This window comes from Larus michahellis, chromosome 24 (genome assembly GCF_964199755.1).
Source record: "Larus michahellis chromosome 24, bLarMic1.1, whole genome shotgun sequence".
NCBI classification, from domain to species: Eukaryota; Metazoa; Chordata; class Aves; order Charadriiformes; family Laridae; genus Larus; species Larus michahellis.
The window spans coordinates 3965684-3978061 of record NC_133919.1 but is presented as its reverse complement, the minus strand read 5'-3'; the positions used below and the strand labels follow the sequence as shown (position 1 = coordinate 3978061).

The 12378-nt window shown below is 67.1% G+C and overlaps 1 protein-coding gene across 2 annotated transcripts; it reads right to left on the bottom strand.

Annotated features, from left to right (window-relative positions):
- Positions 1-76: 76 nt before the first annotated feature.
- Positions 77-12093, bottom strand: ATP8B2 (ATPase phospholipid transporting 8B2). 2 transcript variants are annotated; one of them, XM_074566228.1, is made up of 27 exons: positions 11940-12093; positions 9804-9862; positions 8916-9029; positions 8631-8729; positions 8377-8438; positions 8153-8225; positions 7721-7791; positions 7472-7551; positions 7089-7247; positions 6925-7013; positions 6653-6849; positions 5729-5937; positions 5487-5530; positions 5242-5407; positions 4976-5164; positions 4661-4776; positions 4343-4507; positions 4141-4252; positions 3891-3996; positions 3631-3775; positions 3361-3544; positions 2991-3214; positions 2555-2638; positions 2103-2348; positions 1819-1957; positions 1589-1719; positions 77-1491 (listed from the first exon to the last, which is right to left on the bottom strand). In XM_074566228.1, the coding sequence occupies exons 1-27, from the start codon at positions 11968-11970 to the stop codon at positions 1204-1206; spliced, it is 3582 nt and encodes a 1193-aa protein (XP_074422329.1). In that variant the 5' UTR covers positions 11971-12093; the 3' UTR covers positions 77-1203. The 2 variants fall into 2 exon arrangements, with proteins under 2 accessions (XP_074422329.1, XP_074422327.1); XM_074566226.1 differs by lacking the exon at positions 11940-12093 and adding an exon at positions 11711-11826.
- Between the last annotated feature and the right edge of the window lie 285 nt (positions 12094-12378).

Here is a 12378-nt window from a genome sequence, read left to right as displayed (position 1 = left end):
CCGTACCTGCGACCGTCCCGTCCCCCCCCCCCCCGCAGGACACAGGACACGGCAGAAGCTGCTCAGAACGTATTTTTTTTTTCTTTTTTTTTTTTTTATAAAAAAAAAGCTGGGTTTTGCTTCTTTTTTTTTTTTTTTTCTCTGTGGACCCATAAAATGATACAATTTCGCAATATAGAAACGTGTAATAAATTAGACGCCCCGATCCTCGCCCCCCCCCCCCAACCCAAAATAACCCCCAAAACACCCCCAAAAATGGACTCCGGCCCACGCCAGAGCCCGTCCTGAACGGGTTCCTCTTTGGTATCAAGGGGAGAGCGGCCCCGGGACCCCGCCACCCCCCGGAGGGGGGGGGATGGCCACCCGCACCCCCCGGGAGAGGGTCCAGACCCCCGGGAGCCGGCGAGGAGGAGGAGGAGGAGGATGGAGGAAGCGGAGGCTGAGGGTTGTGCAAGACCCCGGCGTGGGAGTGAATCACGGCGGCCTGCAAACCCCCCCCCGCCTTCCCGCAGAAAGCAGGAAGGAGCCGGGGAACGCTTCCCCTTTCCCACCCGGCTCCCCCGGCCCCCACGGCGGCGGGGGGGGGGGGACAGGGGACGGTGACACCCCTCGCCCCCCCGCACTGGACCCCGGCGCTCTCTCCGTAACCAGCCCTGCCAACGCTGAGAGAAAGAAGTCGCTCCGTAAACTCCGTAAACTTGGAGGGGTTTTCCTTCCTTTTTTTTTTTTTTTTGTGTTTGTTTTGGTTCCCCCCCCCCCTTTTTTTTTTTTTTTTTTTTTATATATAAAAAGAAGACACGTGGGTGAGGGGCAGGGGAGGGGGCAGGGCGCTGTCACAGCCCCCCCGGACCCCCTGCGCCTGCCCGCAGCGGTGGCTCTGGCATGATACATTCGCGTGTGATGGGGTATTTGCGCTCCGTGGAGGTGAATACTGAGAGAGGAGCAGCCTGGGGGGGGGCGGGGGGGCTGCTGGGGACAGTGTGCGTCCGTCTGTCCGTCCCAGGGACGGGGAAGAGTATTTTTTTTTGGTTACACCGCAACAGTCCAGACTCCTCCAAACCGCAGCACCTGGGCCCACACGGCCTCCGCTCCCCCCAACGGGACCCCCCCCGCCCCTGCAAGCCACAGTGAGAGAAGGAGGCGAGGGGGGGTGTCCCTGGCTTCACGGGAGGGGACGCCACCCCCCCCCGCGCGCCCCAAGCCTCACACCTTGAGCGTCTTGTCAGGCGCGGCGCTGGGGCTGCCGGCGGCGCTGCTGTCGCTGCCCTTCTTCTTGCGCAGGGTCTCGATCCAGCCGGCGCTGGGGCGGGCGGCGAAGCTGGAGAGGGCCAGGGAGCTGAGCCGCATGTTCTTGCCCGACATGATGAGCTCCCCGAAACCTTCCTGGTGGGAGAAGGCGTAGCCGGAGCGGCGCGAGCCCACGCGGCCCACGCGCCGCATGCACCGGTGCTGCGTCTTCTGCTTCTTCCGTACCAGCTGCGTGTAGCGCACCTGGGGACAGGGGGGACGGGGTCAGGGATCCGCAGAACCGCCTGCCCCCAGGGGACCCGACCCCGCGTCCTCCGTCCCCACGGCCACGCGCTCTCACCGTGTCCGAGAGTTCGGGTTTCAGGTCCAGCTTGAGGAAGCGAAAGGCCACAACGGGCATGATGCAGACCACAGTGGTGAGGGCGATGGTCAGCCAGACCGTGGGCTGGGCCAGCGTGTTCTGCGCGTTACCTGGCGGGGGGGGGAAACACGAATGCAGCCAGGGCTCAGCCGGGACAGCACCCTGCTGCGGGGTGGGGGGGGACATCGCGCAGCCCCCCTGTGACTCACCCACAAAGCGGAACTGGTTGGGGAACATCTGGAAGAGGCCGTCGCTGTGCATGGCGAAGAGGATGGCAAAGTAGGCAGCCAGGCTGCCCCAGATGAAGAAGTGGTTGATGGCCGTCCAGAAGCCCGTGTCCAACCCGATCTGGTGGAGAGGGGAAGGAGGTGGCAGGGCTCCGGGGACGGCCGCGCTGCTCCGAGCACGGCTGCAGGGCAGGATGGGACTCAAACCTTCACCCTGCCCTTTGTGCCGCAGGTGAGGGGTCGGAGCCAAGCAGCCGCGTCCCTACCTGCACGCTGACGACAATCACGAGGGAGGTGGCGACGGTGACGGCAAAGGACTGGTAATCGGCCAGCTGGGCGCCATCGTCGCGGGTGGCGTCAGCAAAGACGCCGTAGGGGATGAAGAACATGAGGACGGAGGTGTAGATGCCCTGGGCGATGCAGATGAAGAACTCCCGCTTGTTGAAGAGCAGGTTCAGCTGCCCGGGCTCGTACAGCTTGGGATACTCCATGCTCCGCTGCTCCGGCACGTCCTGGGGGCACAGGGCACTCTGGGCACCTCCCTCCAGCCCCAGGCAGGCACTGCCGGAGCCGGGCCGGCCTCCACCACCGGCCGAGGGACAACGACAGCCCAGCCCGGGCACCCGGCAGCCCTTCCTCCCGCAGGGTGGGCCACACAGGGGAGCGGGGCCAGCTCCTCGCGCAGCCAGGGACCCCCCTCACCACCCCCCCGCTGTACCTGGTCGAAGACGCCCATGGCGAGCACGGGCAGCGATGTGTAGACGATGTTGTAGAGAGTGATGAAGTACTGGTCGTACACGGTCTGCGTGGAATGAAGCGCTCAGGGAGCTGCGAGACCTGCCCACCCTGTGTCCCAACCATCCTCGTGTCCCAACCATCCCCGCGTCCCCGCAGCTGCAGGGACGGGAGAGCCACTGCCAGCCCCCTGTGGGTGCCCTCCCCGAGCGGCACCAGGTGCTGCTGCCACCATGTGGCAGCCCCGGCCACACGGGCTCCTCGCACCCACCACAAGCTCCAGAGGAATCCCAGGCTGTGCCTGCTGGCCAGGATGGGGCCCCACAGGGAGCCTGGGGACCAGGACACACTTCTGCACAGGGCGGGGGGCCCACGGGCAAACCCTCCCCAACTCCGCACGCGAGGGGCCAGCAACGCACCTGCGCCGAGAAGCCGCAGAAGAAGCCAAACCAGAAGTGGACCATGGTGAAGGCGAAGTTCTTGTAGAAGAAGTAGCAGAGGAACTTGCACATGCGTAGGTAGGACCAGCGCCCATGCACCAGGAGCAGGCGCTGCAGGAACTTGAACTGCGAGAAGGAGTAGTCGGAGGCCAGCACTGCCTGGATGCCCTCCTGCCCGCTGATGCCCACCCCGATGTGGGCAGCTGGGGAGGGAAGAGACACGTGGAGTGAGGAGGGCTCTGCCAGGAGCATGAGGCACAGAGGGGCAAGGACAGAGGCTGCCACAGGCCCCGGGGTGGTGCAAGGAGGGACCTGTCCCTCCTGCGGCTCCCCAGATCCCAGGACTTACTCTTGATCATGCTGACATCGTTGGCCCCGTCCCCGATGGCCAGGGTCACAGCTTTCTTGTACTTCTTCACCAGCTCCACCACCTGGGCTTTCTGCAGAGGCGTGACGCGGCAGCAGATGACGGCCTTGCAGGCACACGCCGTCTCCAGGAACTCCACCTCCATGTCAGCCTCCAGCGCGTGGGCCTGCGAGCAGAACGGGGGGACAGTGCGGGGCACGGCCCACAGCTGGGCACGGTGCCCCGTCCAGCCCGGTGCTCCCAGGTCCCTACCAGGCTGTGCCCGTTGATGACCAGGGCATATTCGCCCGCGATGGCTTCCAGCACAGAGGTGAGCTTGGAGGAGGAGAGTTTCTCCTGGTAGGAGAAGCCGTTGCCCATGGAGCGTGATGCATCCATCATCTTCTCCCGGGCTTTCCTGCGGAGAAAGAGAGGGGTCAGGGGGCCCTGATTCAGGGCACTTCTGTATCCCCCAGCTCCCCCGTGCCAGCCCCCCCTGTGTCCTCTGCCCAGCCCTGCCCCCCGACCCTCACCTGAGCTCCTCTCGCACCTCCAGCACAGTGTGGCCCGTGACAACAAAAACCTCCGTCATGTCATCCGTCAGCATCTTGCAGGAGTAGCCGATGTTCACAGCCGTTTCTGGGGACAGAAAACCCGGGGTTGAGCCCAGGGTCAGCTCAGGCGGGGGAGTGTCTGTCCCACCGCCCCCCAGGCAGGCGGCATCCAGCCCACGAATGTCCTCGTCTCCGGCCCGCCCAGACCCCCACCCCAGCGTTGCCTCACCCTGTTTGTCCCCCGTCAGCACCCAGATCTTGATGTTGGCCAGCGTCAGGATGGCGATGGTTTCAGGGACGCCCTGCTGCAGTTTGTCCTCGATGGCCGTGGCTCCCAGCAGCTAGGGGACCCAAACAGGCAGGAGGTCACCAAGAGCTGCCCCCCAGCTGCCTCCCACCCCCCCCCGCAGTGTCCCCAGCCCACCACATACCATCATATCGTGCTCCACCTCATCGTACAGCCGAGCCAGGCGATCCTCACGGGCCTCGGGAGCGCTGCCGGCTCGGTGCAGCCGCTCCGACCAGTCCTCGTAGTAACTCTCCTCCAGGTCTTTGTAGGCCAGCACCAGCGTCCGCAGCCCCTCGCCAGCATATTCCTGCAAGCGGCCGGAGCTGGGCGCACAGGCAGACCCCCAACCGTGTCCCCAGACCCCGATCGCCCCCCAGGACAGGACACAAGCCACGCTCCGTGCTTCTGGGCAGCCCCTCTTCCTTTCCCAGCCCTGCCCGCAGGACCCTGCCCCACTCACGTTGAGGTGGTCGGTGGTGACATTGGTCAGGTCCTGGTTGACGGGGTGCAGGCGCTCCAGCAGGATGGTGTCAGCCCCTTTGCAGTACAGTCGGATCTTGCCCTCGGGGCTGCGGACTGCGGGGAGCAGGGAACAAGCTGCCTGGCTCAGGGGCACAGGAGCAAATCGCACTCCAACCCCCAGCCATGACGCTACGATGCCTCCACCATCACAGCGCCATCTGCGCGGGGCTGCTCCCCAGCCCACCGCACCGAGCCCCAGCCCCACTGCGGCCCTCCCAGCCCCACAGCCCCTGTGCCGTGCCCAGGACCTCACCGATGACAGACATGCGCTTGCGGATGTTGTTGAAATCCAAGATGGCCAGCAGCTGGTAAGTGATGGCTCGACCCAGCTCGTGCACCGTGATGGTCTTGGGCGTGCGGGACCGGAACACGAAACCGAAGTTTCTGGCAGCCGTGACCAGCGCTCCCTCGTCCGGGGACTGAGCTTTGTAATACAGCTCCCCTGGGGACAGCACGGGGGGTCAGAGCTGGCGTCACGCACTGCGCCATGCAGGGACAGGTCCTGCCCTCTGCGCCCACCTTCGCTCTTCTCCTCAGACATGACAGTGTGACAGAGCGAGAGCAGGCGGAAAAACTCATGCACGTGGGGGTCTCCCAGCTTGACGGCTTCCAGCAGGCTGGGGTCCCAGAACTGGAACCGTGGGTCCGCCAGCGGGTTGAAGGAGAAGTCAACTGGCTCTGGCCTCTGGCAGGGGAAGAGACGGGGTTACCCCCCTGCGGCACAGCCAGGCACGGCACCGTCCTCGGCCCCGGGGCACCCTTACCTCTCCCAGCTCCGCCTTGTGACCCAGCACGTCCTGCACGTCACCTGTGAACCGGGGCGCGGAGTTAACCGGCACAGGGACCCAACGCTGCTGCTCCACTGGCACCCATGACCAGGGGGCCCACGGGGCAGCGGCAGCCCCACAATGCTACAGCTGAGCGCCCTCGTCCCCCGGCTGCCCCAAAGGGTCTGCAGGAGGGGAGCTGGCGCACCCGCAGCCTGGCCCTGCTGCCCTGCGCTCACCGTAGCTGTGCCCGTTCACGGAGCACTTGCTGAAGACCATGATGTTCTGGGTGAGGGTGCCGGTCTTGTCGGAAAAGATGTACTCCACCTGCCCCAGCTCCTCATTGAGGGTGGTGGTCCGGGCCTCGGCTGGCGTCCGGCGCTTGGCACAGTACATCTTCTTGTCCCAGTTGATGAAGTAGCTGTGCCCGAGACGGATCACCTCCACGCTGCAGGGGGGGGGACAGCCGGGTGTCACCGGGGCAGGGCAGCAGGCTCTGCTGAGCCAGCGACGGGCACACACACACACACACACATCCGCCCACCCCGGACCCCCAAGCGCCTTGGGGCACCCAGGGCTCCCACGCTGTTTGCCAGCACCCGCGCCCGTCCCCGGGGCTGGCCCACACCCGCTCCTACCGACAGCCACCGCCAAGCCAGGGCTGGGGACGCAGGGCCTGGCACCGAGGGGGGTTACCCGGGCATCTCACACACCTACGCGCCCCGAACCCCCTCCCCGGCCCCCAGGGCAGACAGCAATGAGCTAGTGGGAGGGGTGGGGGCGACACGTTCTTACCTCGGGGCTAAGGGTGACAGAACCCATGCTGGGGAACGAAAAGAGAGAGAAATTAAAAGAGAGAGAGAAGGGGACAGTGCAGGAGCCTGGGAGCTGCAGGAGGGCAGAGCAAAATAACCAGCATGCAGCCAGGGCAGGGAGAGACGAGCAGCCAGACAGACACAGCCGGGGGGGCCCCGAGGGACCTGTGGGGTCTCAGGTCTTGGGGTATCCCCGAGGGCAGACGTGGCCCGTCACCCTGACAGCAGCCCGCGCCCACCCCACGCACACAGCTCTGCCCGTGGGTCTCCATCCCTGTCTCCCCTCCCCAGAGGGCACCCCTAATTCCTGCCCCTCGCACACCCCCAGCCCCTCGGCCCCTGCCCTACCTCACGTAGAGCGAGATGGGCACCACAGTGTTGAGGATGATGATGTAGGACCAGAAGGAGAGGAAGCCGGAGAAGAAGGCACTGTGCACCCCCTCGTCCCAGGGCAGGTAGATCTGGAAGCAGACGCCCACCTCGTGCTCCCAGATGGCGTTGCCGATGGCCAGGATCACCCCCATGCACACCAGGAACCCGAAGATCTGGGGACAAGGAGAGGCCATCAGAGCCCAAACCGGACCAGAGCCAGGGCTCCCCGGGATCCACCTTCCCCATACCCAGAGCACCAGCGTGTTCATCAGCCGATCGATGCTCGTCCGCTTGAACTTGGTCCGGCCGCTGTTCTGCATCAGTTTCGTGTCGGGCCCTGGGGAGAGGGGAGCGCGTCAGCGGGGGTCTCTGCCCTCCGCACAGTGTGGCGGCGGTGGCCGTCCCAGCCCACCTGCAAAGATGACGAGGCCGAAGCACCACTCAGTGTTGCGCAGGACGCAGCCCCGCAGCAGCATGTTCTGGTTGCTCAAGGGATACTTGTTCTCCTTCCAGTACAGCGTCCCGCCAAACTTATCCAGCTTGTTGTTGGGGGGTTCACAGATCACCTCGCCTGGGCGCAGGGGATGGCTCGGCTGTAACGTGCCTTCTCCACGTGGCCAGCTCCATCCCAGTGCTCCCAGCACCGTCCCCACCTCCCCAGTGATCCGCTTCAAGCCACAGGACCGCACCACCACGTGGATGGTCCTGGTCTCTCCACGGTGGAGCCAGGCCAGGTGATGGAGAAGGAAACCCAGGGGCCGCCCCCTTCGTAGAGGACCGGTCGCGGGCACTCACCATCAAACCGAGCCAGCTTGCTGGTGTCACCCAGCTCCGAGGTGACGGGGATGGCCTGCCGCACCTTCATGTTGGTCTCTCTACGGGCAAGGAGGCACCACGCGCGGGGTTAGCGACAGCCTGGCAGGGAGGGCTTTGGCAGAGGCTCCACAGTTTCAGGTCCCCGGTGGCTCCTGCCCTGTCCGCAGCCCATTCTCACTCCTACCTCTCGCCTTCCCTTGCCACCCGAGGCGAGCGGGGGCTACCTACCCATCCAGCTCCGCGGTCTCTATGTAGCACAGCCCATGGGGTTCGCTGCTGCAGAGGAGGAGGAGGTCAGCCTGCCGGGAGAGACACGTGAAGAATCATGCTGACACTGGGGCTCCCCTGCACCTTTCCCCAGGGAAGCTCCTGACCCTCGGATGCCAGGGGCCAGCGGGGTCCCTGGAGCCATGTTGTCCTTAGCAAGGCGCTGCTGGCACCCTGGCCCGGACACCATCGCCTGAAGCGCCCACATCAGCCAAACCCCCAGAGCTCAAACGCTCCAACCTAAATGCAACTTCCAGGCTAGAAAGTCCCTGCTATCTCCACCCCAGGAGGTGATGGAGGAGCACGAAAGCAGAGCGGGCGCAGCACCACGGCGTGCTCCTGTCCCTGTGTGCCGCCCACCCGGGAACGTGCCCGTCTTGGGGCCACACTCACCGCCACAAACTGGTTGTTCTCCAACTTGATGATGTCTCCGACACGGACGTTCATCCACTGCTCCTGCCGGAGGCTGCAGAGGGACAGCAGAGTGGAGTTAGGCAGGAGCTGGCAGCACCACTTCTCCCCTGCCCCACTGCCCTCTGCCCCTGCCTGCAGCACTGTGCCGTGGCCCACAGGGCCCCGTGTCCCCTCCCCGGCCACCCCGTCCCCGTGACACTCACACTCCACTGATCAGCACCTGAGACTGCCGGTTGTTCACCTGGTTGTCGCTTTTATGGCGGAACTGGGTGCGGAGGAGAAGAGACAGCGGCGTCAGCCCCTCTGGGGACGGGGTCCCGCACCCCTCCCCCTCCAAACGCCACGGCCCCGGGCACCGCACACCCACACCAGGGTCACAGCCCCCCTGCCCAGCCCCTGCTCCCCATGCCCAGGGGGCAGCCAGCCCGGGTAGAGGGGCGTGTGGGGGACCACTCACATAGTCGTCGGTGGCATCCTTGACAGCTGTGATGGTTAAGACAAGAACCAAAGGCACGATGGTGGTGAACCAGGAGAGCGACGAGATCTGCGGGATCAGCTGGGGACAGGGAGCGGGAGTTGGAGGGGACCAGGCCACCCCCAGGCCCCCGCTACCCCTGCCCGAGGGTGCCAAACCCCCCGCTTCCCAGGGGCAGGACGGTGCCCTGAGCCCTCCCGGCCGCCCAGCCAGGGAAGGACAGCGTGGGGGGGCCCCGTCTGCCTCCCCGGACCCCCCACCACTCACCTGCAGGATGAGGAGGAAGAGGAAATAGGTGTTGGCCACTTCCTGGAACTGCTCGAAGAGGTTGACAGGCAGGAAGGTGACGATGTTGTACTTGGAGGTCTTGATGCAGTTGCTCTGGGGACGGACGGGGCAAGAAGGGTGTTCAGGAGCTGCCGAGGCCCCGTTCCCCCCCCCAGCGTCGCTCTGGAGGCAGGGCTGCAGCTCACCATGCCCCTAATTTGGGATTTCTGGACAGCAGCCCGGCCCCCCCCCAGCTCCTGCCCCTGCTCTAACGCCATGGCAGCTTCCTCAAGGAGCCCGTTCCTCCGCCTCGGTCACCAGCCGGTACCCGGGGACCAGCCTCCTCCAGCGGCAGCATCCTGCGCACCCTGGCAGCACCCGGCCCCCAACAAGGGTCACCCCAACCCAGACCCCCTGTTTCCGCCCCCCCCCCAACAGCGAGGCCAGGGCAGGGTCCGGTCTGGAGGAACCAGAAATAACCTCCAGCGTGGAGGGGGAGGCCAAGGTGAGCGGTGCCCCTCCCCCAGCGGCTCTGGAAGCTCGTTAATTAGCCAGACACAGGACAGCATCATCAGGGGACCAGGCAGGGGTGCAGGCAGAGCTGGGGGGGGCTCAGGCCCCGGCAGAGGATGGCGGGGGGGAGTTTGCATCTCTTCCACGGGAGCGTGCCATGCCCCCCTCCACCCAGGCCGTCCCCACCACAGAGCTCCGTTAGCGTTAGCGGCTCGTCAGCACAATTTTCTCCGGGACAAACATCTATATTTAGCCATAACTGCCCCCCCGCCCCCCCCCTGCTGACCTAGACGGTGACGCAGGCCCCAGCCCCCCCAAACCTGCCCGAGCCGTGGGACGAGGCCCCCGGGGACGGAGCTCGGTCACCCCACTCACCGCGTACTGGAACTTCTCGTTGTACTCCCGCGCGTTGGCTCGCACCCGCCTCTCCTCCTCTGCAACACAGCGCGCCCCGTCAGCCCCCCACCCCCAGACCTCCCCTCTGCGCCCCCAGAGCTCCCCCCTCTGTGCCCCCAGATCCCCCCTCTGCACCCCCAGAGCTCCCCTCTGTGCCCCCAGATCCCCCCTCTGCACCCCCAGATCTCCCCCCTCTGTGCCCCCAGATCTCCCCTCTGCGCCCCCAGACCTCCCCTCTCTGCACCCCCAGATCCCGCCTCTGCACCCCCAGATCTCCCCTCTGAGCCCCCAGATCTCCCCTCTCTGCACCCCAGATCTCCCCTCTGCACCCCCAGACCTCCCCTCTCTGCACCCCCAGATCCCCCCTCTGCACCCCCAGATCTCCCCTCTGAGCCCCCAGATCTCCCCTCTCTGCACCCCCAGATCTCCCCCCTCTGTGCCCCCAGATCTCCCCTCTGAGCCCCCAGATCTCCCCTCTCTGCACCCCCAGATCTCCCCTCTGAGCCCCCAGATCTCCCCTCTCTGCACCCACGGACCCTCCAGCACCGCTTACCTGCACCCCCAGCCCCCGTCTTGCACCCTCGGACGGCCCGCCCTGCCTCTCTGCACCCCCAGACCCCTCCCAGCCCTACACTGCCGCACCTCTAGCCCAGAACCCCCGGACCCTGCACCCCCAGTCTTACTTATCTGCACCCCCAGCCCCGGATATCTTCACTCCTAGCCCCCTCCAGCCCTGCTTAGCTGCACCCCCAGACCCTGTCCTGCACCCCCAGACCCACAGCCCTGCTCCTCTGCACCCCCAGAGCCCCAGCCCTGCGGCTCCAGACCCCCCAGCCTTACTTCTGTGCACCCCCAGGTCTCCAGACCCCTCCAGCATTGCACTCCCAGACCCCTACCCCAGGACCCCCAGATCTTGCACCCCCAGTCTTGCTTCTCTGCACCCCCAGACCCCATCCAGCCCCGCACCCCCAGCCCTGCTCAGCTGCACCCCTAGACCCTCAGGCCCCCAGCCCTGCACCCCGAGACCCAGCCTTGCTCTTCTGCACCCCCAGCCCCCCAACCCTGCACCTCCAGCCCCCCAGGGCCGCACTCCCACACCCCTAGCCCAAAACCTGCATCCCTAGAACCCCAGCTTTTCTCCTCTGCACCCCCAGCCCTGCACCCCCAGACCCCCAGACCGCTCCGGTATTGCGCTCCCAGACCCCCAGCCCGGGACTCCCAGATCTTGCACCCCCAGTCTTGCTTCTCTGCACCCCTGGACCACCAGCCCCGGATATCTGAACCCTCAGACTGTTCCAGCCCTGCACCCCTAGCCCCGCTCAGCTGCACCCCTAGACCCCCAGACCCCCAGCCCTGCACCCCCAGACTCCCAGCCCTGGATATCAGAACCCCCAGACCCCCAGCCCTGCACCCCCAGACTCCCAGCCTTGCTTCTCCACGCCCCAGACCCCCAGCCCTGGATATCTGAACCCCCAGACCCCCAGCTCTGCACCCCCAGACCCCCAGCCCTGTTTCTCTGCACCCCCAGACCCCGTCCTCCAGCCCCAGCCCCCCAGCTTTGCTTCTCCGCACCCCCAGACCCTGTCCTGCACATCCAGATCCCCAGCCCTGAGGCCCCAGCCCTGCTTCTCTGCACCCCCAGCCCCCCAGCCCTGCGCCCCCAGACTTCCAGCCATACTTCTCTCTGCACCCCCAGGACCCCTCCAGCCCTGCGCTCCCAGACCCCCAGCCCAGGACCCCCAGATCCTGCACCCCCAGCCCCCCAGCCCCGCTTCTCTGCACCCCCAGCCCCCCACTGCCGTCCCCCCCCCCAGCCCAGACCCTGCCCCCCCACAACCCAGGCCCCCGGCCCGGCCCCGCCGCAGGCCCGCCCGCCCCGCACCCACCGGCCCGTCCGGGCCCGCGGACCCGCGGCCACTTCTCGGGCATCTCCCGGGGCACCGTCATGGCTGCGGGGCCGCGGCGCGCCCCGGCGGCGCCATCCCGCTCTGCCGCTGCCGGTGCCCCGGGCCCGGGCCCTCCCGCCCCGCCCCGCTCCGCCGCGTTGCCGGGGCAACGCCCGCACCGGGGCCCACCGGGGCCTACCGGGGCCTACCGGGCCCCCGCCCCGCTCACCTGGGGCCCGGCGGGCCGCGCACCGCTCCATGGCCCGCGGCCCCGCAGCCCATGGGGAGCGGGCGGCGGGGGCCGGGGCCGGTGCCGGGGCCGGTGCGGCCCCGCTCCCGCTGCCGCTGCCGCCGCTTCAGCGCCCCATGGCCGCGGCGGCGCCGGTCGGCGGCGGAAGTGATGGGGGGGGGGGGGGGAGCGGGGGGAAAGGCGGGCGGCGACCGAGCGCTGCCCCGGGGGGACGGGGCGGCCTCGGGGGTCCCGGGGGGATCCCGGAGTACAACCCCGGGGGTCCTGGGCAGCCCCGGGGGGTCCCGTGGATGGTCCTGGGGGGCCAGAGGCAGCCCCGGGGGGGCACCAGGGGTCCCGGGCAGCTGGGGGGGAGGCGCTCTGGGGGTCAGAGGCAGCCCCGGGGGGTACCAGGGGCATCCCCGGGGGGGTCCGGGGA